The 21,578-nt window shown below is 39.8% G+C and overlaps 1 protein-coding gene across 1 annotated transcript in view; it reads right to left on the bottom strand.

The window, feature by feature from the left end:
* LOC127427619 (PH domain leucine-rich repeat-containing protein phosphatase 2-like) overlaps positions 1–21,578 on the bottom strand; it is a 112,798-nt gene that overhangs the window by 34,296 nt on the left and 56,924 nt on the right. The window contains exons 4-7 of the mRNA XM_051679164.1: positions 21,105–21,295; positions 13,722–13,847; positions 9,381–9,535; positions 2,391–2,537 (exon numbers count right to left, since the gene is read on the bottom strand). Coding sequence (XP_051535124.1) covers positions 2,391–2,537; positions 9,381–9,535; positions 13,722–13,847; positions 21,105–21,295 — 619 coding nt within the window. The remainder of the gene's footprint in view (positions 1–2,390; positions 2,538–9,380; positions 9,536–13,721; positions 13,848–21,104; positions 21,296–21,578) is intronic.

The raw sequence follows: 21,578 nt of genomic DNA, 5'->3' as shown, positions 1-21,578 counted from the left end.
TCTTTGCACATTCCTGTATAAAAACTCGTACATATACTATTCATCGTATCCTGTAATTCTGTGTCCTGCTGTTGCAGTTCTGTATGTACAAGATGCTTCTGATCAGAGGCCAAATTTCTTGTATGAGCACATCTGGGCAATAACAATGTGATTTCTGATGGTATCAGATGGTAATACCGTGGTACTTTGAGATACAATTACCATATTTCAAAGAATACCATGGTACTATCATATTCGTATACTGTACAATTGAATTTTAATGGTGCTTCAAGGTAATTCAAAGTATACCATGGTACTACTGTGGTACTTCACTATATGATTAACTTACTCAAATACTTTTGTCTTAACATGGTGCCCCCAGGTAATGGTACAGTACATGTCCAAAAAACATGGTAATGCCATGGTACTTTTCTGATGTGTTTTCGTGTAAACTACTTAATGTTTTGATAATCTTTTGGTGGTAAAATGTCTTTTCCTGCAGTGCCGTTCACAAGCTGCACACGTGTTGAACTTAATAAAGACCTTCTTCATCACTGGCAAATGATAGGACACATTTGTAGGTTTGGTTTCCCGTAGATTCACTGCAGCGTTATCTTTATTTTCCGTATTTTAAAATATTCTGTGAGCACGTTGGCAAGTGAGTGTGCACACCAAATGAATCAGCAGTGTGCACATGAGCTTTGTTAGTCATTCAGATTGAATCAAGTACCGATTCAGACCACTTTGCTATCACTTGTGACCAATTCATTGTAAAGAACCGACTCAGATGAGCGATTCATTTGTGAGTCTGACATCTTTAGTTCTGATTCAAAACTGGTGGTAGTAAACAACAGGCGCATGCATGACGTAGCGGTGTAGCTTTTGTCAAAGTTACACCGCTACCTAATCAAAAATATAGCTTCACTACTGAAAAGCTACTTGATTTAAAAATAGAAGCCACAACCTCTCTATTCAGAAATGTAGGTAAGCTAACAGCTTCGCTATCTGTAACCATCACTGGCAAAAACCCACATCCGTTTACAGAGGTAGTCAAAAACGCATGTGACTACACCACATTTGAGGTGTAAATGCTAATCCATCCTGAATGCGTCCTGGACAGCTGTGAAGCACCACCCCTCACCTGTCAATCAACCACTGTGCTAAAACAAGAGTTTAAACTTTGCCAGTTATGAGTAGCTTTAAAGGGAAATAACATTTTTAAAAGTGAACCCAAGCAAGAGAACTTCACAGATCTTCTTCAGTGTGTCTGATATCAACATGCAGGGACACTGGTGAGAAGCATGAATTCCTGAAGCTCCTTTTATACAGGTACTCCACAAAAATACGAATTCTGCTCGAAATATTGCGTTTGTGGTTGGATGATGTGGTTAGAAATTTCAACTGCATCTTGGAGAAACAGCGCACCGGTTTTATTCGCACTTTGTCGTTTGTGACTTTTTGCGGTTTATTATCATGCAGTTAAGTCACTGACATAGTGATTGATGTACAGTATGTCGTCAGGAAATAAGAGACCCTCCCCTCCAAATCTGAACACAAGTGGTCACAGGAGACATGTTTAAGCGACCAGGTGTAAACAGCGATGTGTCTCACCAGTCCACATGTGATCGGATCACCCGAGACGCTTTTTCATACCACATGTAAACGGGGTCTAAAATATCCCAGTAAGACTCCGTTGCAGGCCATCCCTGCACACTCAGTGCCCTCCTGATATGTGCTGGGCTGAGAGCAGTAAAACTAGGTTGATTTCTGTGCTTGATTTAATCTGGTAGCGTAACATGCACGCCTGCACTTCATGCATTTTAGTGGCACATTTAGGGGACAAAAAGAACTTCGCTTGAAAGGCTCTTTGGTACCACACTTGAATGTAGCCAACTGTATAAAATCAATGGGTTATTTGGAATATAACCCATAATCACACTCATTACAATGTTTGATTTCTTTCAAATGACCTGGAGTAAATGATGAGAGAATTTTAGCTTTGAAATATGTTAATGTACTCCTAAAAGTTGGCAAAAATAACTTTTAGTATATATACACATTTAAAAGGTACAGTCATTCCCTTCCAGGATAAATGGACCAAAAATACAGATTTTTGTCCAATCAAAATGCTCTCTAAAATAAGAATATCCCTCCCCTTAATTCTGCCTGCAAACCGATAAGCAAATCATGTTTCATGGCTGTTACGTAATTTAAATCCTATTGGTATTTAAAAAAAAAAATGGATGAGAACTTCGATATGTCCTGATCCGATCTTCCTGTTTCAATAGTAAAAACATCTACATAGGAAAAAACTACTCTTGTCATGCAATTTCAATGGCTTTTTAAAGGTGTAGAAGGTAATGTTTTTCACACTAAGGTTGTTTGGTGGCAGTCATGTAATGTGTGCTGACCTCTGAAGGTTGCCGATGTGGGAAGGGACGGCACTGAGACCGTTGCAGGAGAGATAGAGCTCCGTCAACGTCTGGATCTCACACACTGATTCCGGGAACACACCCAGCCCATTGTGAGAAAGATTTAAGCTCCTCAGCTGTGTAAATCTGCGGAAACATTCAGTGCTGTAAATGGACAAGCTTATTTCTTGATGATATGACTATCATGAGACATGAGAAACACTTATGTATAATGGATTCAAAACAAATGCACTTAAGAGTCTTTAGAAGAAGAAGAAGAAGAAGAAGAAGAAGAAGAAGAAGAAGCCTGCCTTATGTAATGACATTTACATTGATGTGTTTAGCAGACGCTTTTTATCCAAAGTGACAGGGCATTCAAGATTATACATTTTTGTCACCATGTGTGTTATCTGGGAATTGAATCCACAACCTTGGTGTTTTGAGTGCCATGCTCTACCAGTTGAGATGCTTATACTGTAAAATCTTCCTGTTATTATGTTTGCTTGACAAAGCCAACATACTGTTATTCCACAGACATGGTTTGAGGGTTTTTCAAAATCCCTAAACCAAGACTAAAATGATCAGTTGTAACTCCTCCTAGAGCTTTCAAGCTACATCCATCAATTTTGGCACAGACCTTTAGACTGTTCTGACTCCAGTTGCTATATCTTACGGTTTTCCCATAACGAACAATCAAAAATTCCCCAAATCCCATAGACTTATATTGACAAAATGTTCTAACATCACTCAAACAACTTGCTAGAACACCATTGCAATGCCTAGCAACCATTCAGAGCACCCTAGCAACCAACCAAAACATGCTAGCAATCAGCCAGAACAGCCTGGCAACACCTAGCAACCAGCCAGAACACCCTAGCGACCACTTAGTAATGCATTTTCTGTGTGTGTGAGTGTGTGTCTGATTGCATAAGGCCTGTATAACCTTTCAAATGCAAACTTTTAAAACAAGATTTTTTCAAGCTAACATAAAAGCTAACATTATGTTAATATTGCTTTTGTATCTCCATAAAATGTGTCATTTATCCATAAAACAGTTTAACCACAAATAGAACTCAGCTTAAATAAATATGATTGGTGGGCAGACACTGGCTGTGAACAAAAATACTCAATCGTTAATGCATTCTCTTTATAGTGAATGCTACAGAATATAGGGAATAGGGAGCGATTTCAGACTGTTCTGAAGGGAAACAAATAGTTGATTACAGTCACCTGTGATTGGTCAATGACACGCAGCAGCCACGGAAATATAAAACATTATAATCTTACGCGTTGTGGGCTACAAAAAGTCCTGCATGACAATGCAATTGAATTCTTGCGAACGAAATTGACAAGTCGTCTCTGTTTATCCGCCTGGCGCCTCTTTCCCTATCCCAAAATGAAGAGGGAACTCACGGTTACCACATCCCATGTATAACCGCATTTACACGCTTCTAATAGAGCCTTTTATTCTATGACCATGCCCGATTTAAAGATGGATCTTATCTGCCTGTACATGACATTTCATCTGTAATTACTGATACAATAAATGTTAACTTTACATTGTACGCATATCTATTACACTTACTTTATGGTTTATCGTCTGTTTGTGTGTTTGGATAAAGTCATTATGATGCATCAGACATTGTTATTCCTAATTCATATCAGATATCTATTATTCATGTAAAATATATGTACCATATTATGTCTATATATAGCATATTCATATCTATAATGCATATCATGTAATACATTTCTTTGTGTATATATATATATATATATATATATATATATATATATATATATATATATATACACACAGGTGCATCTCAATAAATTAGAATGTCGTGGAAAAGTTCATTTATTTCAGTAATTTAACTCAAATTGTGAAACTCATGTATTAAATAAATTCAGTGCACACAGACTGAAGTAGTTTAAGTCTTTGGTTCTTTTAATTGTGATGATTTTGGCTCACATTTAACAAAAACCCACCAATTCACTCTCTCAAAAAATTAGAATACATCATAAGACCAATAAAAAAAACATTTTTAGTGAATTGTTGGCCTTCTGGAAAGTATGTTCATTTACTGTATATGTACTCAATACTTGGTAGGGGCTCCTTTTGTTTTAATTACTGCCTCAATTCGGCGTGGCATGGAGGTGATCAGTTTGTGGCACTGCTGAGGTGGTATGGAAGCCCAGGTTTCTTTGACAGTGGCCTTCAGCTCATCTGCATTTTTTGGTCTCTTGTTTCTCATTTTCCTCTTGACAATACCCCATAGATTCTCTATGGGGTTCAGGTCTGATGAGTTTGCTGGCCAGTCAAGCACACCAACACCATGGTCATTTAACCAACTTTTGGTGCTTTTGGCAGTGTGGGCAGGTGCCAAATCCTGCTGGAAAATGAAATCAGCATCTTTAAAAAGCTGGTCAGCAGAAGGAAGCATGAAGTGCTCCAAAATTTCTTGGTAAACGGGTGCAGTGACTTTGGTTTTCAAAAAACACAATGGACCAACACCAGCAGATGACATTGCACCCCAAATCATCACAGACTGTGGAAACTTAACACTGGACTTCAAGCAACTTGGGCTATGAGCTTCTCCACCCTTCCTCCAGACTCTAGGACCTTGGTTTCCAAATGAAATACAAAACTTGCTCTCATCTGAAAAGAGGACTTTGGACCACTGGGCAACAGTCCAGTTCTTCTTCTCCTTAGCCCAGGTAAGACACCTCTGACATTGTCTGTGGTTCAGGAGTGGCTTAACAAGAGGAATACAACAACTGTAGCCAAATTCCTTGACATGTCTGTGTGTGGTGGCTCTTGATGCCTTGACCCCAGCCTCAGTCCATTCCTTGTGAAGTTCACCCAAATTCTTGAATCGATTTTGCTTGACAATTCTCATAAGGCTGTGGTTCTCTCGGTTGGTTGTGCATCTTTTTCTTCCACACTTTTTCCTTCCACTCAACTTTCTGTTAACATGCTTGGATACAGCACTCTGTGAACAGCCAGCTTCTTTGGCAATGAATGTTTGTGGCTTACCCTCCTTGTGAAGGGTGTCAATGATTGTCTTCTGGACAACTGTCAGATCAACAGTCTTCCCCATGATTGTGTAGCCTATTGAACCAAACTGAAAGACCATTTTGAAGGCTCAGGAAACCTTTGCAGGTATTTTGAGTTGATTAGCTGATTGGCATGTCATCATATTCAAATTTTTTGAGATAGTGAATTGGTGGGTTTTTGTTAAATGTGAGCCAAAATCATCACAATTAAAAGAACCAAAGACTTAAACTACTTCAGTCTGTGTGCATTGAATTTATTTAATACACGAGTTTCACAATTTGAGTTGAATTTCTGAAATAAATGAACTTTTCCACGACATTCTAATTTATTGAGATGCACCTGTATATATATATATATATATATATATATATATATATATGCCACCACAAATATAAGCCAATCCTCCTTGTCCTAAATGCATATGTGACTCTAGTGCACAAGTCAAAAATCGTAATCGAATCTAATCATTGTCAGAGCAAATTGCTACAACCTTAGTTACCAGGTAACATTTTTTATAAGGGAGTGTCTTGGACACTAACTAAAAGAATGTTCCGGGTTCAGCATCTTGGAAGGGCACTAATATATCAGTATAGCACAAAACCTGAATATCAGTGGCTGCAGTGGTTATATCTGGATGTGCGTTTTTGTGCCAGTGTGCTGGGAACCTGTTAAGTGGGCCTGCCAATAAATGATGTGGAAGGCAGATAAGGTAATGACACAGCCGTGGCAGTGGCTGCCTGACTCAGAACATATGCTGAGCTCTCATGCATACACACACTCATGCATACATCACCCCCTAACACTACAGTACCATCATCCTACGCATCCTGTACCACATACCACACACAGTTACTAAATATATGCCACAGCAGAGATGAGCAGGGAGAGAGACAGCTAGAGAGAGAGAGAGAAAATGGGAGGCGTAGAGGGAAAAAAGAGCAGAAAGGAAAAATGTAAAGTAGCAAGCATGTGAAAAGGCTCTCTTCAAGTAATAACATGGCAGAGAAAGTCCTTTCATGCACTCTACAACAAACCTATTCTATCTGTCTCTCTTTGTCTAAGTGCAAACTTTCTCTCGCACAAAAACTGTCAAGAACAGGTTCAGGCCATATTTCAGCCCAAAATCAAATCGAAAAAAAATAAAGAAGAAAATGCATAAAGAAAATAAAGCCTATTTTGAAGACCAATAAGTGACATTATTTTCAAGACAAATAAACAAGTTTCATTGTTTAATACAATTAAACACACGCCCCCTCCAATTGTCAGTGGTGTACTGTAATGCATACACCTACACCTTGATGGAAAGGGCAGGTAAAATCATCACTGATCCCACATGCTACCTGTTCATTCTGAGTCCTGAAAATCTCATTCTCATAACCGTAAATTAAATCAAAATTATATATGATTTAAATTGTACTGTACATTTATAAAGTAAAATTGTAAGTATACATCATGGTAGTATTTGTTGTACTGAAAAAAAATAAAAAATCATTGTGTCCAGTGTACACTGATACAGGAGAATGAGATTTCTCACCTTACACTAATGAGGTTTGGGTGGGAAATGTGCTTAAAGGGATTTTTCACCCAAAAATTTAATTCTGTCATAATATATTCCCCCTAATGTCGTTGTAAACCTATCCGACTTTCTTTCTTATGCAGAACACAAAAAAATATATATTAAAAGGAATATTACAAGTTCAAGTTCAGCATTTGTGGAAAAATCTTGATTACCAGAAATAAATAAATTCAATTCCTCCATTCTTTTCTTTAAAAAAAAAGTACAAATCTAGGTTATGGTGAGGCACTTACAATAGAAGTGAATGGGGACAATTCATAAAAGCAAATTTCTCACTGTTTGAAAAGTACAGCCACAAGACGTGAATAATATGCATGTTAACATGATTTTAGTGTGATAAAATTGCTTATTAACCATGTCTGTGTAAAGTTATATCCAATTTTTCAACTTCGTTGCCATGACGATATTATGCCGTAAACCCTAAAACCCTAAAATGACTGTAAAAGCGATGATTTTAACAACTTTACAGCTCAAATAATACACAAGTGTTAACAAAATAATTAATGTAATTTTTTTTTTTTAAATTACAAGCTTTACATTTCTGCCTTTAAACCCTAAAAACCTGGCCCCATTCACTTCCATAGTAAGTGCCTCAGTGTAACCTTGATTTTTGTTTTTATAGAATAAGAAATTTGTTTTTGTGGTACTCAACATTATGCCGCAACTGCTGTTGATTGAGTTTAACTTTTCTTGAACCTGGAATATTTCTTTAAGGAAAATCCTGATCTTTATAATACAATGGCAGTAGATAATGACTCACTTAACTAGCTTACCAAGCTTAACTATTACACAAAGGTTTCATAAAAGTAGTCCACATGGCTCCTGTTTATATTCCCAGTCATCTGAAAGCATACGATAGGTTTTGGTGAGAAACAACTAGAAATATAAGTCATTTTGAGTGAAAATCTTGTTGTTCGTTGCATGTTTTTGAGTGCATGAGAGAAGCTCGTTCACAGTGGCACATAAGAAATAATATCGTATGTGTATGGAACAACATGAGGGTTAGTGACTTGACAGAATTTATATTTTCGGGTGAACTATCCCTTTAATTGTCATGAAAGTACACTTCAAATGTCACAATGCAAAATGTTTTAATGGTCCTTAAAATATAGGCATCCTTTTTTATACAAAATATAATTTCTTTCTTTTTTTCATCTGAAATATGAAGCAGACATATAGTACTGTTGTGAGATTCTCCAATCTATCCTCATCTAGTCTCTTTCTTTTGCATACACAAAGCCACTTTCTGTGTGTCCCTGTCTAATAAAAAACATACTGATTTAAAACCACACTAATCATAGTTGATTATTAACATTTAATAGCATCATCCCTTCTACAAGTTCCCATTTAGTGATGCTCTCATTGGTTGTGTTTGACACAAGTGCCATGAACAAATAGCTGTTGGACCGATTTAGAGTCTGTTTGCATGGCAGCACAGCAAGAGATCACATCCTAGCGAAACAACAGCCTAAATTCATGTACTAGTTTGAGAATTTGAGCAAGGTTTTTCTGAAGTACAGTAAAGCAACCAGGGAAATGGGCCCTATTTTAAGAATGCTACGTGTTATGAGATAATCATTTGCGCAAAGTCAGTGGGCATGGCCATGAAGTTTTGGTATTTTCATGCAAGCATGCACTATGTCTTAGGTATTAGTGGGTTGGCGAAATAGTGTGTGCATAGCTTGAGTGGGCTGGTTCAAGTGCAATTTAATTCAGAGGTTCTTCTCCGGTTATTGCAGAGTCTGCGTCCTATTATACAGTATATTCCATTCCCTGCCAAGCAATGTTGATATAAATGAAGACAGCCCATTCATAAAAATGTGGTAGTGTAAATGGGCTGTATAGAAGAATAAAAGTAGGAACATTTGTGTCTTGCATTTTGTTTTGTGCATTAACTATGTCCTTGCAAAATGTCAGGCATATTTCTGTCAGTCAGTGACACGCAAGGAACATTTATTGGATGTAGGCTGCATTAGATGATAAATAATTTAAGTATAATTAATCATACTGATCTACTGACACAAAAATCATGGTTAGTATTAAAAATGATCGAAAGCTCTTTGATATCATCTGCTGGTGGAACCCCCAAACTGCAAATGAAGGAACTGATTTTAGACTTTGCGCAGACATTAGATGTGGTTCTGAAATGTCTTAGCACAATGACCTATTTCTCAGGCAAATGTCCAATTGCACTTTGCGCCACTTCATTAACATACAATACACAAAGTTTGCGTGCATACACCCACATATAGCACAAGCAAGCACACTTGTGCTTTGCACTGGGACAAAATTGAGCGGTCTCACTGTTTGTGGTAACACAGATGAGTATCTATACATATAAATTGTGTGTCTTCACCTGTTGAAGTTGCTGAGTCCTCCAGAACCATCCAACCTCATGAAGTTGTGGCGTAGGTTGAGGTGTGTGACATCCTGGCAGTAGAAGAGATACTCTGGCATTTCCTCCAGACTGTAGCAGGATAAATCCACAAGACTTATCATCTGAGACACCACCTACATACATGGTGAAAAAAACAACTCATTAGCCTAATCTACAGAAGCATATATATGCAGATGTCATGTCCACATGATGTTAGATTGGACATGGTAAAATAAACCCATGAGAGCCTGCCTGTGCATTACAGTGGCTTTACCATGGTTACGGGGCATAGTTAAAATCAATACAACGTCTCAAGTGGCTTATTGCTTTTATAAAATGGCAGTAACAGAAATATGATAAAACAATTAAAATAAATGAATTAGATTAATATAAAATGTACATTTTAATATACACTAAAATATGATTATAAAAATTATTTTAATAAAAATTACAATAAAACATTCTTCAACCAAGTAATCTAGTATAGTTTATTAGCCTAACTGTAGGCTGTGTGCGGTTGCCAAGTAACGTTGTGACTTATATGTGCGGTTACAGTTGTGCGTATATATTGCTATTACAACAACTTTGAATGTGGCTTATCCAATCAGATTTTAGGGCTGGAAGGATCCTTTTTATGAGGATATATAAACACATTGTTTGAGAACTCCTGAAGAGATGGCCAACTGGTGTCGGATCAGTGAATTGAAGCACACTGTCAAATCAAAGTCTATGTTATTACATCACTGGATCAAACTCTGAGCGAGCTGGTTAATTCTCATGGATATAGACAGTGGAAAGGACTAATGATGTCTGGGTCAATGACATCATGCTCGTTGTTGTGTCTGTATCTATCAATATATTAAAAGAAACAATTAAATGCAGATGACTTGAATACACCTCTGCTACATTTTCTAAAGATATTTTTTTGTCGAGCGTAATATAAAAAATGTCGAGGTGAGATAACATCTAGAGATCATGGGGGGTGGGGTGGGGGGGTAATCATACAAAAAGCCTTTTTATTTATTTTATTTTTTTAATAATATTAAGTAGTTTGGCATATTTTTTATTATTATTTATTAAAAGAATAAGTAGTGAAGCATATTTGTTTTAAAATATATCTAATATTATTGCCACAAGAAAACCAATAAATCAAAATTAAAACAATGATAAAGATGTGTACACTGTAAGGGAATATTTTATTACTTTTTAATTAATGGTTACATCACTTGACATCAGAGTCATTAAAAGAATATTTGGTTTCAATACAAGTTTAATTCAATAGACAGCATTTGTGGCATAATATTGATAACCACAAAAAAATAATTTCGACTCATCCCATGTTTATTTTATTTTGTAAGCAAAAAACGCAGTTACTCTAAAGCAGTGACAATGGAGGTGAATGTGGCCAGTCTATTTACATTAAAATACACACTGCTTCCAAGGTATAGCCACATAAACTTTATATGTGTTAACATGATTTTAGTGTCATAAAATCAGGATTTACCAGTGTTAAGGCATTTACCAGATTACTGGGTTCAACAGCGTTATATTGTCATGACAACAAAGTTGTAATAATGGGCATAACTTCACACAGATAAAGTTAGCAAGTGATTTTATCACACTTAAATCATGCTAATACATATTATACCACGGGTCTGCTGAATGCTTGATTCTGACTGGTTGACGGATGTTCTAAAGTGTGCAATAATTTTTCAAGGTAACGCACGACTATGAAGTAGTTCCAGGTCTTGACCGCATAACGGTTCCATATCACTTTGCCAAATTATTTCGGTTATTTCAAAGAGCCTTACAGGCTACCACAACAAAATAACCAATTAAAACAAAGACACTGGTTAAGTACATTGGATAAGAATGACAAACAATGTCTATAATATCCTACATTTATTTCAATTTTGATTGAAAAGCATCCTTGGGCTCTCTCTTTTTCTCTTTCGCTCTCGTCTCACCCACACACATTGAGACTCGAGTCACGACTAACAAATAGAGCCGCACCCCCCACGACTTGATCAATACAACAATTTCTACTATCCGAAATAACTTTAAATGTGCTAAACTTTTTATGTTTCAGTGTATTTCGCCCTAATCAGCCTCACATAGCTATAGTGGAAAGCACCATCGGCTACCCCTTCCCCTCTCACACAAACTCTCTCGGGAGCAAAGACAGCACACCCCAGAGACTCACTGGGATTGTAAACAGTTTTTTAGCAATAGAAAAGCTTGCTGCTAAGACTCAAACTTACACTTTGGCAACCTGAAGCGATGTTATTCCTGACGAGAGGCACTTTAAACACAGGAAATTCCACATGATTTCTCTCAGTTTCTCTTTTTCTTACACAAAACACACACACACACACACACACACACACACACACACACACACTACCATGTTACTCCAATGGCGAAAAGCAGCGCATCCTGCGTTGATAGTTCTAAAGTGACGTTTTCGATCTAGCAACGAAGGCTTGAGCTGTATCAAATTTAGATACACTTGATCAATACAACAGTTTCTATATTATCTGAAATATCTGTGGGAAACACCCTCGCGCTCCCCCCCTTAAGCTCTCACACACGAGAACATACATACATATACGCATTACGCACACCCTTACTCGCAAGTGAAAAACAGAGCCGCCATGTCAGAGCACACCTGCATCTCAGTAGGGCTGAAAAAAGTTGTTACGGTTTACATCGGAAATATGGCGACACTCACTGCTGCTGAGAAGTGCTTAAACTTACATCTTGGCGATTTTGAATCGATGCTACTTCTGAAGAGAGCTGCAACAAAAAAGGTAATCCCAGAAACTATCTCTCTCAGTTTATGAGTTTCTCTCTTTCAATCCCTAAAAAACAAACTCATACACACATGCACAAACCACTACCTTATTACTCCAGTAAGTGCTCCAGTAAATAGCGCAAGCCTCGATATCCTCCGTTGCTAGTTCTAAAGTGAAGTTTTTGAACTAGCAACGAGGGCACGGACTGTATTAAATCAAGACGCTGAATCTGTGGCAAAAGAAAGTAGTTCCACTCACAAGAGCGTTTTAGGGACGAAAACCAGAAAATGTCTCGAGATAAAACCCTGAACGATATCTTAATGTATGATAACCGTGGTATAAGGGGAATAATTGACTCCAGCCCGTTGAATTATTGAAAAATAATGCACACCCAAGGTGCTGTGCGTCGTGACCGCATTACCACCTTGGGTGTGCATTATGTTTAAATAATTCAATGGTCTGTTGTAAATTATTCCTTACTAATGTTCAAGTTTTGAGGCTATACTTTTGAATTTGTGTGTATTTTAATGTTTATGGATTGGCCCCATTTACTTCCACTGTAACTGTCTTACTGTAAATGCAATTTTTGTATTTAAATAAACCAGGGACGAGTCAAAATAACTTTTATGGTAATCAACATTATGCCACAATTTCTGTTGATTGAGCTACACTTGAACCCGGAACATTCCTTTAAAATGTATACTTATTTAAATCAAAAGTTCTTCGAAAACAAGCTACCAACAGGAATAAAGAAAGAATAAAGACTTCTAAGATCAAAATGCATGAGCCAAGCTCTTGGTAAACAATATTATTTCTTATGAAAATAAGATTTACACTGACCGCTATATGACTGAACAGGACCGGAGTGAAAGAAACTATTGAGCCGATCCGACCGCAAGGCACAACAGCTGCAGCATACTGTTATGATGCACATTAACTAGCGCCCAGACATGCAAACATACAAATTCTCTCTCCCTCATCTATCATGCCACCTCAAACAGCCCATTACCTCAGGTTCACCCTCTCACACAATTGTTCTGAACGGGTTTTGCATTATTCAGGGAGTTTCTGGTGTACGGGAGTTAGCTGTGCTCTCTAGAGATGGTTGAAACTCATTAGACTCAGGGGATGCAGCCAGAGTTTGGAATGCCAGTTAATTCATTAACACAAATGAGGACTAACAGAGCACAGAGGAGCCAAATGAGGGTGAAACACTGAAAAAGAGACTCTAACAGACCAAACATACCAATTCAGGACAACAAAATGTGTGTGTTCCTTTAAAATACAAATAAAAACATAGACAGCTGTTTCAGCAAAGCTGTGCACTGCAGGTAGTGGGTACAGAACGCCCCTTTATACAGAAAACACTAAGACATACAATCTGTGACAGAGGGATTTTATATAAAAAAAATAAAAAAATAAAAAACACACAGGGACAGAAAACCCAGATCCATTGTAGAATCCTTGTGGGTTCCCTCATGAAATCTTAATCCTTGTCTAGATTAGATAAAGCACTTGCACTCACTTTAGAAGCTTGCCGATGCCAGCGCTGGTAGTCGGCCAGCGTGTCAAAATTAACATAGTAGGTCTGGGCCTGTGGGCCAGCAGAGCTAAAAATCAGACAGTGCTGCCTCCTCTTCACCTCCTCGACCTGAGCAAAGAAAGGAGGATGTCAACTATGAACTGTGCTGGTGATGAAGGCACTTTACGCTTTGTAATAACACATCTAACGTATATGATTAAAGGAATATTCTAGGTTATTTACAAGTTAATGTATAAGGACAGCATCTGTGGCTTGCTGTTGATTACCACAGACAATAATTTTAACTCATCCTATAAATTAGTACAAAATAACAAAAAAAAAACATTTACAATAATGCACTTAAAATTGGCAGTCGGGCAACATTCAGGAGGGTTTAAAAACAGAAAAATTGGGTAGCATGTGTTAGCATTTAGTGACTGACAAATATATAGTTGCTGTTTGATATTATGCTTACTAATGTTTAATAAAACAAGTGCTAATTGGTTCTAAAAGGGATAGTTCACCCAAAAATGAAAATTCTCTCATGATTTACTCAACCTTATGCCATCCCAAATGTGAATGATTTTCTTTCTTCTGCTAAACACAAGCAAAGATTTTTAGAAGAATATTTCAGCTTTGTTGATCCATACAATGCAAGTGAATGGGTACCAACATTTTGAAGCTCCAAAAAGCACAAAAAAGCAGCATAAAAGTAATCAATATGACTCTACTGGAGCTTCAAACTTTTTGGTACCCATTCACTTGCATTGCATGAACCAATAGGGTTGAGATATTCTTCTAAAAATCTTTGTTTTTGTTCAGCAAAAGAAAGAAAGTCATACACATCTGGGATAGCATGAGGGTGAGTAATAGGGCTAAAACAATTAGTCGATGTTATCGACAACGTCGACAATACAAAATTGTTGGCAAAAATTTCCGTTGTCGAATAGTCGTTTTATCTCATTTAACGTAACATAAGATCATATTAAACTCTAATGATGACGCGTGAGAGCAGCACTGCAGCTCTCGTCTGACTGAGGAGAGGAAGAAAACAGCTCACGGTCCAGATGCTCTTTAGATACTCTAAACTTTCCAAACAGCTTCAGGTGATGTAGATTGCAAAGTATGAGGGAATAATATAAAATAAGTAAATACAGAAGCACTCTCATTGTGGAATAAGCAGAACTTGAGCTGAAGCAAAATTTGCGTGTCGAGCATCTTTAAAGGAATTACCCCAGCATTACATCTTTAATGTAGTTATATTTAATGCATTATAGCTTTATTAACTTTCAAATACTAAGGAAGCAGGTCATGTAAATAACTACAAACTCCGAAACTGTCATTTTTCTGTGTGGTCAGCGCCTCTTCTATGAGTTGTGCGAAGTGTCCCAAACTAAGGGGGAGAGACTGAAACTGCACCCGGCTGATGCACACACTGTCACGGGGACGCTCGTCCCTGAAGTGCGCACGCTTGCTGCAGCTAGATTATAACGTGATGGCTCACGACTTATTGAATCATAATATATGTCACTGTGCCTTTCTTATCACGAAGAAAATTGGCAATACACAGCTTTATTAATAAGAGAGAGTTTGTTTTTTGTGAGTTAAAGATGGACTGAAGTGAACAAAAAGGTGAGAGAGGGTAGTCTTCGCCCCATTATACACTGCAACAAAATACGTTTTTGATTTGTTTTTGTTTTGGCTTGTTTTCCAAAGCTCATTTAAAACAACGTACATTTGCTTTAGCAGCTATACTGCAGAATAAAAAATTGTTATCTGAGAATGTTAAATATAATATTAAAAATACAAATATTTTTAAATTTCTAAAAATCCTTTAAAAAAAGATGCATTCACCTGAGAAGCAGCATATAAGATATTTAGACATGCTTTTAGAGAACAGATCTTGAATATAAGTATATTTTGTCTTTACTGCACTTGGAGAAGTATAACAAAGTGAAAAAATGCACTGTAGTAGGGAAAGTACTTTAGGGCAATGGAGGAGTCAGGAGACAACGAAGCAGTGCAGGCAAGTCTTTTAATTTCCGCCTTCAGGGTTCCATGATTTCTTTAATGCACTCAATTCACGTAGCTTCACAACACTCAATAAGATAACAAAAACATTTTCTCAAAACACTCTGTAGCATCAAGTTCGTGCACTCAGGTCGCTCTCTCTCTCCCGAACTGATGCGCTGGTGCGGCTTTTAAGTCTCTCTCCACCATCACTATAACAAGAGACAGGTGTTAGAGATAATTACAACCCAGGTGACGAGCCTTACCACTCTCTCTCTCCCACAGACAGACACACGACCACACCCCCATCACCACATATCCCCACTGCCGGACTCATGCCAGGGCAACATCCGGCCTGCCAACTCCCCCCCCAATCTCAGCCACAGCCATCTGCGCTCCTGGTCTGTGGATCACCTCAAATTTGAATGGCTGAAGTGCCAGGTACCAACGGGTGATCTGCACATTGGTATCCTTCATGCGGTGGAGCCACTGGAGTGGGGCGTGATCAGAACAGAGGGTGAAGGCCGGCCCCAGCAGGTAGTAGCGGAGAGTGAGGACGGCCCACTTGATCGCCAGACACTCCTTCTCCACGGTGCTGTACGTAGTCTCTCTCAGCGAGAGTTTACGACTAATGTACAGCACTGGTCGCTCCTCCCCCTCCACCTCCTGCGAGAGCACTGCCCCCAGACCCCTGTTCGATGCATCTGCCTGCAAAATAAAGGGGAGAGAGAAATTAGAAGCATATAAAAGCGGCATATGCTGTATGGGGTCTGACAATTTTGTCCATGAGACACTGAAATGTGGCCGGGGCCCCAAACAAACCGAATGGAAGGGTCACAAATTGGTTTAAGCCAAACGGTGTGGAAAAAGCAGTTTTTTCTCAGGAGATTGGAGTTAAAGGGATCTACCAATAACCCTTTGTTAAGTCCAGTGTCGAATAAAATTGAGCCGTGCCCAACCGATCGAGCAATTCGTCAATCCGAGGCATTGGGTACACGTCATATTTGGACACCAAGTTCACTTTGCAATAGTCTACACAGAACCGGACTGTCCCGTCACTTTTAGGTACCAGAAACACCACGCTGGCCCAATCGCTGTGCGACACTTCTATTACGCCCATATCAAGCATAATCTCTAATTCTTCCTTAACAACCTTTTTTGTGTTCAGGAAGGCGACAGGGGCGGCTACGGACCACCACCCCCGGGGTGGTCTCGATGTGGTGCTCTATGAGGTTCATGCGACCAGGGAGAGGCGAGAACACGTCTGCAAATTCCGTTTGCAACTTGGCCACGTCTGTGAGCTGCGATGGTGAGAGGTGGCCTCCACAAGGGGCCGGGGTGAATTAATTTGGTTTGAGAGTCACCTCCGGGCTGAGCTCCGCCCTCTTGAGGACTACCGTCGCTGAGGCCACAGGGACCATCTCCCTAACACTTGACGTGCCCCGCCCCTATCCATTCGCTTAATCTCATAATCGAGATCTCAGACTCGCCGTGTGACCTCAATGGGCCCTTGACACTTGGCGAGTAATTTAGGGCTTGAGGTGAGCAGTAATACAAGCACTTTATCTCCCGGTGTGAATTTCCATAGTCGAGTGCCTTGACGTTCCTGAGCTTGGAGCAAATTCTCCTGTGTTAACCAACCCAAAGTGTGGAGTTTTGCTCTAAGATCAAGGACGTACTGAATTTCATTTTTACTGTTTGAAGGTCCCTCCTCCCAAGCTTCCCGTATTACGTTGAGCACGCTGTGCGGCCGACGCCCATACAGCAGCTCAAATGGGGGAAACCCATGAGGCTTGTGGGACCTCTCATACTGCAAATAACAGGGGATCGAGCCACTTATCCCAATTTCTAGCATCCTCGTGCACGAACTTACGAATCATGTTTTTTAAGGTTTTATTAAACCGTTCCACCAATCCATCTGTTTGTGGGTGGTAAAAACTGGTGCGAATCAATTTAATACCTAACAAACTGAATAGTTCGCAAAGTGTTCGTGACAAAGGTAGCGCCTTGATCAGTGAGGATTTCTTCTGGAATCCCCATTCGGGAGATAATTCTGAAGAATGCCTACGCAACACTACGTGCTGAGATGTTGCGCAGGGGCACTGCTTCTGGGTATAGCATTGCATAGTCCACCAGAACTATTACAAAGCGATGCCAACGTATGGTCGGTTCTAATGGCCCGATGAGGTCCATGGCAATTCTTTTGAAGGAGACCTCAATTAGCGATAGAGGCCGCAATGGTGCTTTTGGGGTGGCCGGTGGATTTGCCAACTGACATTCACGGCACGCCGCACACCACTTGCAAATGCCCCCGTGAAGGCCCGGCCAAAAAAAAAAATGAGCCAATATTTGGTTGAGTGTTTTTTCCTGCCCTAGATGGCCAGCCACTGGATTATGGTGAGCCGCCTGGAAGATGGTTTCCCGATGGCTCTTCAGTACTAACAATTGGGTTTTTCTTTTGTTTGAGTGTCCTGCATCTCTCGATACAACCTATGATTGATAACTGAAAAATATGGGTATGTGAGTGCGACATCAGGCCGGAGATGTTGACCATCGATTACTCTCACTTGGTCAAACACGTGTTTGAGAGACTCATCACGTGACTGCTCTAGAGGGAAATCCCCTGAGGACGGGAACTCTCTCCCCTGCGTCATGATGACGCGGAGCAGATGCAGACGGCCCTGGCACTGCCACTCCAGCCATAGCATCGCACATCACACACCGAGACAACATTTTACAGGACCCATCCACACATACAGTATTTCCTTTAATAGATTCTTAAAACCAAGCCAATTCGTTCCCAAAATCAGTGGAAGGGTGAGGCGGGAATTAACCGTGGCCTCTACTCTATAATTTTTTCCCCTGAATAGTATCTCAATGGTAACCACTGGATACCTGCGAATATCCTCGTACAGATGCAGGGGAGAGAGAGAGAAGATAGAGAAGAAGTCTGCTTCGCTGCCTCCCGGAAATGCTGCCATGTAGTCCTCTGCCAGCTGGACGGCCCCTTCCAGTGATGCCGGGCAGTGGCACTGGACCCACTCGGCCATACCACAAGAAAGCTGGGCGATGAACTGCTCCAGTACCACCAGGTCGACGATGTCCATGGCGCCGCGGATCCCCTCAGCCAGCAACCATTTCCGGCAGACATCCTGGAGCTGTTGGGAAAAAGCCAACGGGTGGCCGTGCCTCCCATACTTCAGGGATCGGAATCGCTGGTGGCTTTGCTCTGGACTATGAACGACCCGCTGCAGGATGGCTTTCTTGAGGTCGGGGTAATTGAGGAGGCTGGTGGCGGGAAGTTGTTGGACTGCTAGCTGCGCCTCCCCGGAGAGTAACGGCAACAAGCGGGCCGCCCACTGGTCGGGCGGCCACTTCCACACCCCGGTAGTTTTCTCGAACAAGTCGAGGAAGTCCTCCGTATCGTCATTTGGCCCCAGCTTCATGAGAGTCACGGGGGAAGTGGCCTCCGAGGGTGGGGGGGGGGGGAGGTCGCAGCGCCAGTCTTCTCTCTGTCGATCAGGCTCCGGAACACCTGCCGGTCCTCCTCTTGGGCCTGGAGCAGGAGATGGAAGCGTTGATCCTGCCCCAGGTGTAACTCCATGAGGGCTTGATGCTGGGTCTGCTGGATGCTGGCGAGGGATTTGATAACTTCACCCAGCGGTGAAGAATCCATAATGGCATTGTCCTCCAAAATCCCGGGTTTGGGCACCACTGTAGTAGGGACGGTTCTTTTGGGCAATGGAGGAGTCAGGGTTCCTGGATTTCTTTAATGCAGTCAATTCAAGTAGCTTCACAACACTCAATAAGATAACAGAAAAACTTTCTCAAAACACTCTGTTGCATCGAGTTTGTGTTCTCAGTTCGCTCCCTCTCTCCCGAACTGATGCGCTGGTGTGGCTTTTAAGTCTCTCTCCACCATCACTATAACATGAGACAGGTGTTAATTACAACCCAGGTGACGAGCTTTACCGCTCTCTCCCGCAGACAGACACACGACCACGCCCCCATCACCACATACAATTATATACAAAATACACTTATATTTAAGATACATTCTCTTAAAGCAAGTCTAAATATCTTATATGTTGCTTCTCAAGTAAATGTACAGTACTGTGCAAAAGCTTTAGGCACTTACGATGTTTTACAAAAACATTTGTCTTAAGATGGTTATTTATATCTTCAGCTTTAGTGTGTCAATAGGAAAAATACATTTTAGACTCCCAAACATTACTTTTGCAAAAAGATTAGAATAGAAGAACAGGGCGCCCACAGAGCCCCCACTGAACATCGAGTCAGTCTGGGATTACATGAAGAGACAGAAGCAATTGAGACGCGTGGTGAATTCTCCAAAAAGCTTGGAACATCCTATCTGCCAACAACCAAGAAAAACTGTGTCCAGGTGTACCTAGGAGAATCGGGGCTGTTTTAAAGGCAAAGGTAGCCAGACCAAATACTGGTTTAGCTTTTTTATGTTTACTGGACTTTGTATGATGTTAACTGATAAATGAAAACTATTTATGGTATTATTTTTGAAGACATCCTCACTATGCAACATTTTTCACAAGTGACTAAAACTTTTGTACAGTACTGTATGTTGTTTTAAGGATTTTTAGACTATTTTAAATGGAAAATAAGACAAAAAAACTTGATAACAATTGGATTTTTTGCAGAGAATGTTTTACTGTATGAAACCTAATAAACAATATTTTTTTTCCTTTAATTCAGTGAATGTCATTTAGAGGTATTTTTAAAAGATGATTTTGTCCTCTGTATTGTTAACAAGCATGTTTAATAGAAACTATTATGTAAGGCACAAGCTGAATATTGGTTAAGAGCTAATGATTAAATGATGCAATAATCGCAGAATAGTCTAATAATCTAAATTCTAAAATTCTAAAAATCGTTAGATTAGTCAGTTATCAAAATAATCGTTAGTTGCAGCCCTAGTAAGTAAATGAGAGAATTTTCCCTTTGAACGATCCCTTTAATACATTTAAAATTAATGATTAGATTTATCAAAACATGCAATAAGTAATCAGAAAGTAATATGATTAGATTACCTAAATTACATTAGGGATTACAATTTAAATAATGTAATTTGTAATCAGTACCAGAATATATTTCATAAGTAATCTACTCAACACTGATTATTACATGTGCTGCATGATAGAATTGCTTATGGACCTTGTCTATGCAAAGCTATAAAAAGTAAACCCAGCTAAAAAAGTAAACCCAGTAACTTACACTTGGTACCTTAATGTGGATACCAGAGTCTGACATGGAAGGCAGCTGTGTTGATGCATCTGCACTCTGTTATCTGTTCCCCTTCAGAGCCTGCAGTGAGTGTGTATGTGTGTGTCTGTGAACCCCTACCTTCCCCCCGACCAGGGGCAGGATATGCATCTTGCCGGTCAGACTGTCCTTGACAGAGGCCACAATAAGACACGTCCCACACAGGATGACCTGCCGCTCTGCCCATTTATGGAGCTGTGTCTTCCCCTTCCTGACACTGAACACACCCTTCAGAAGAGTCCGCTCTTGCTGGTCAGCATTAACTGGTTTCTCTGTGCAGACACACACACACAAACACAGTGTAATCAACCAACTGTCAGTAACAGTATGGACATTATTTATCAAACCAGAAAAAAATGTGAGTGGTGCATGCCTGTGCAAAAGTCATCGTAAGCTACAGTGTTCGAGTGGCTGCTAGGTCAAAAGGGTCAAAAGGGCCAAAAGGGACAACCTCCAATCTCTATGATATTTGGTTGCAGACATGGCTGGGGTCCCTCCTTTAATGCAAGGAGGGACCCCAGATATTTTCTAACCATTTCTGTTTTCTGACAGGAG

The sequence above is a fragment of the Myxocyprinus asiaticus genome, chromosome 1 (assembly GCF_019703515.2).
Source record: "Myxocyprinus asiaticus isolate MX2 ecotype Aquarium Trade chromosome 1, UBuf_Myxa_2, whole genome shotgun sequence".
NCBI classification, from domain to species: Eukaryota; Metazoa; Chordata; class Actinopteri; order Cypriniformes; family Catostomidae; genus Myxocyprinus; species Myxocyprinus asiaticus.
The sequence above is the reverse complement of the archived record's forward strand: the minus strand, read 5'-3'. Positions and strand labels throughout refer to the sequence as shown.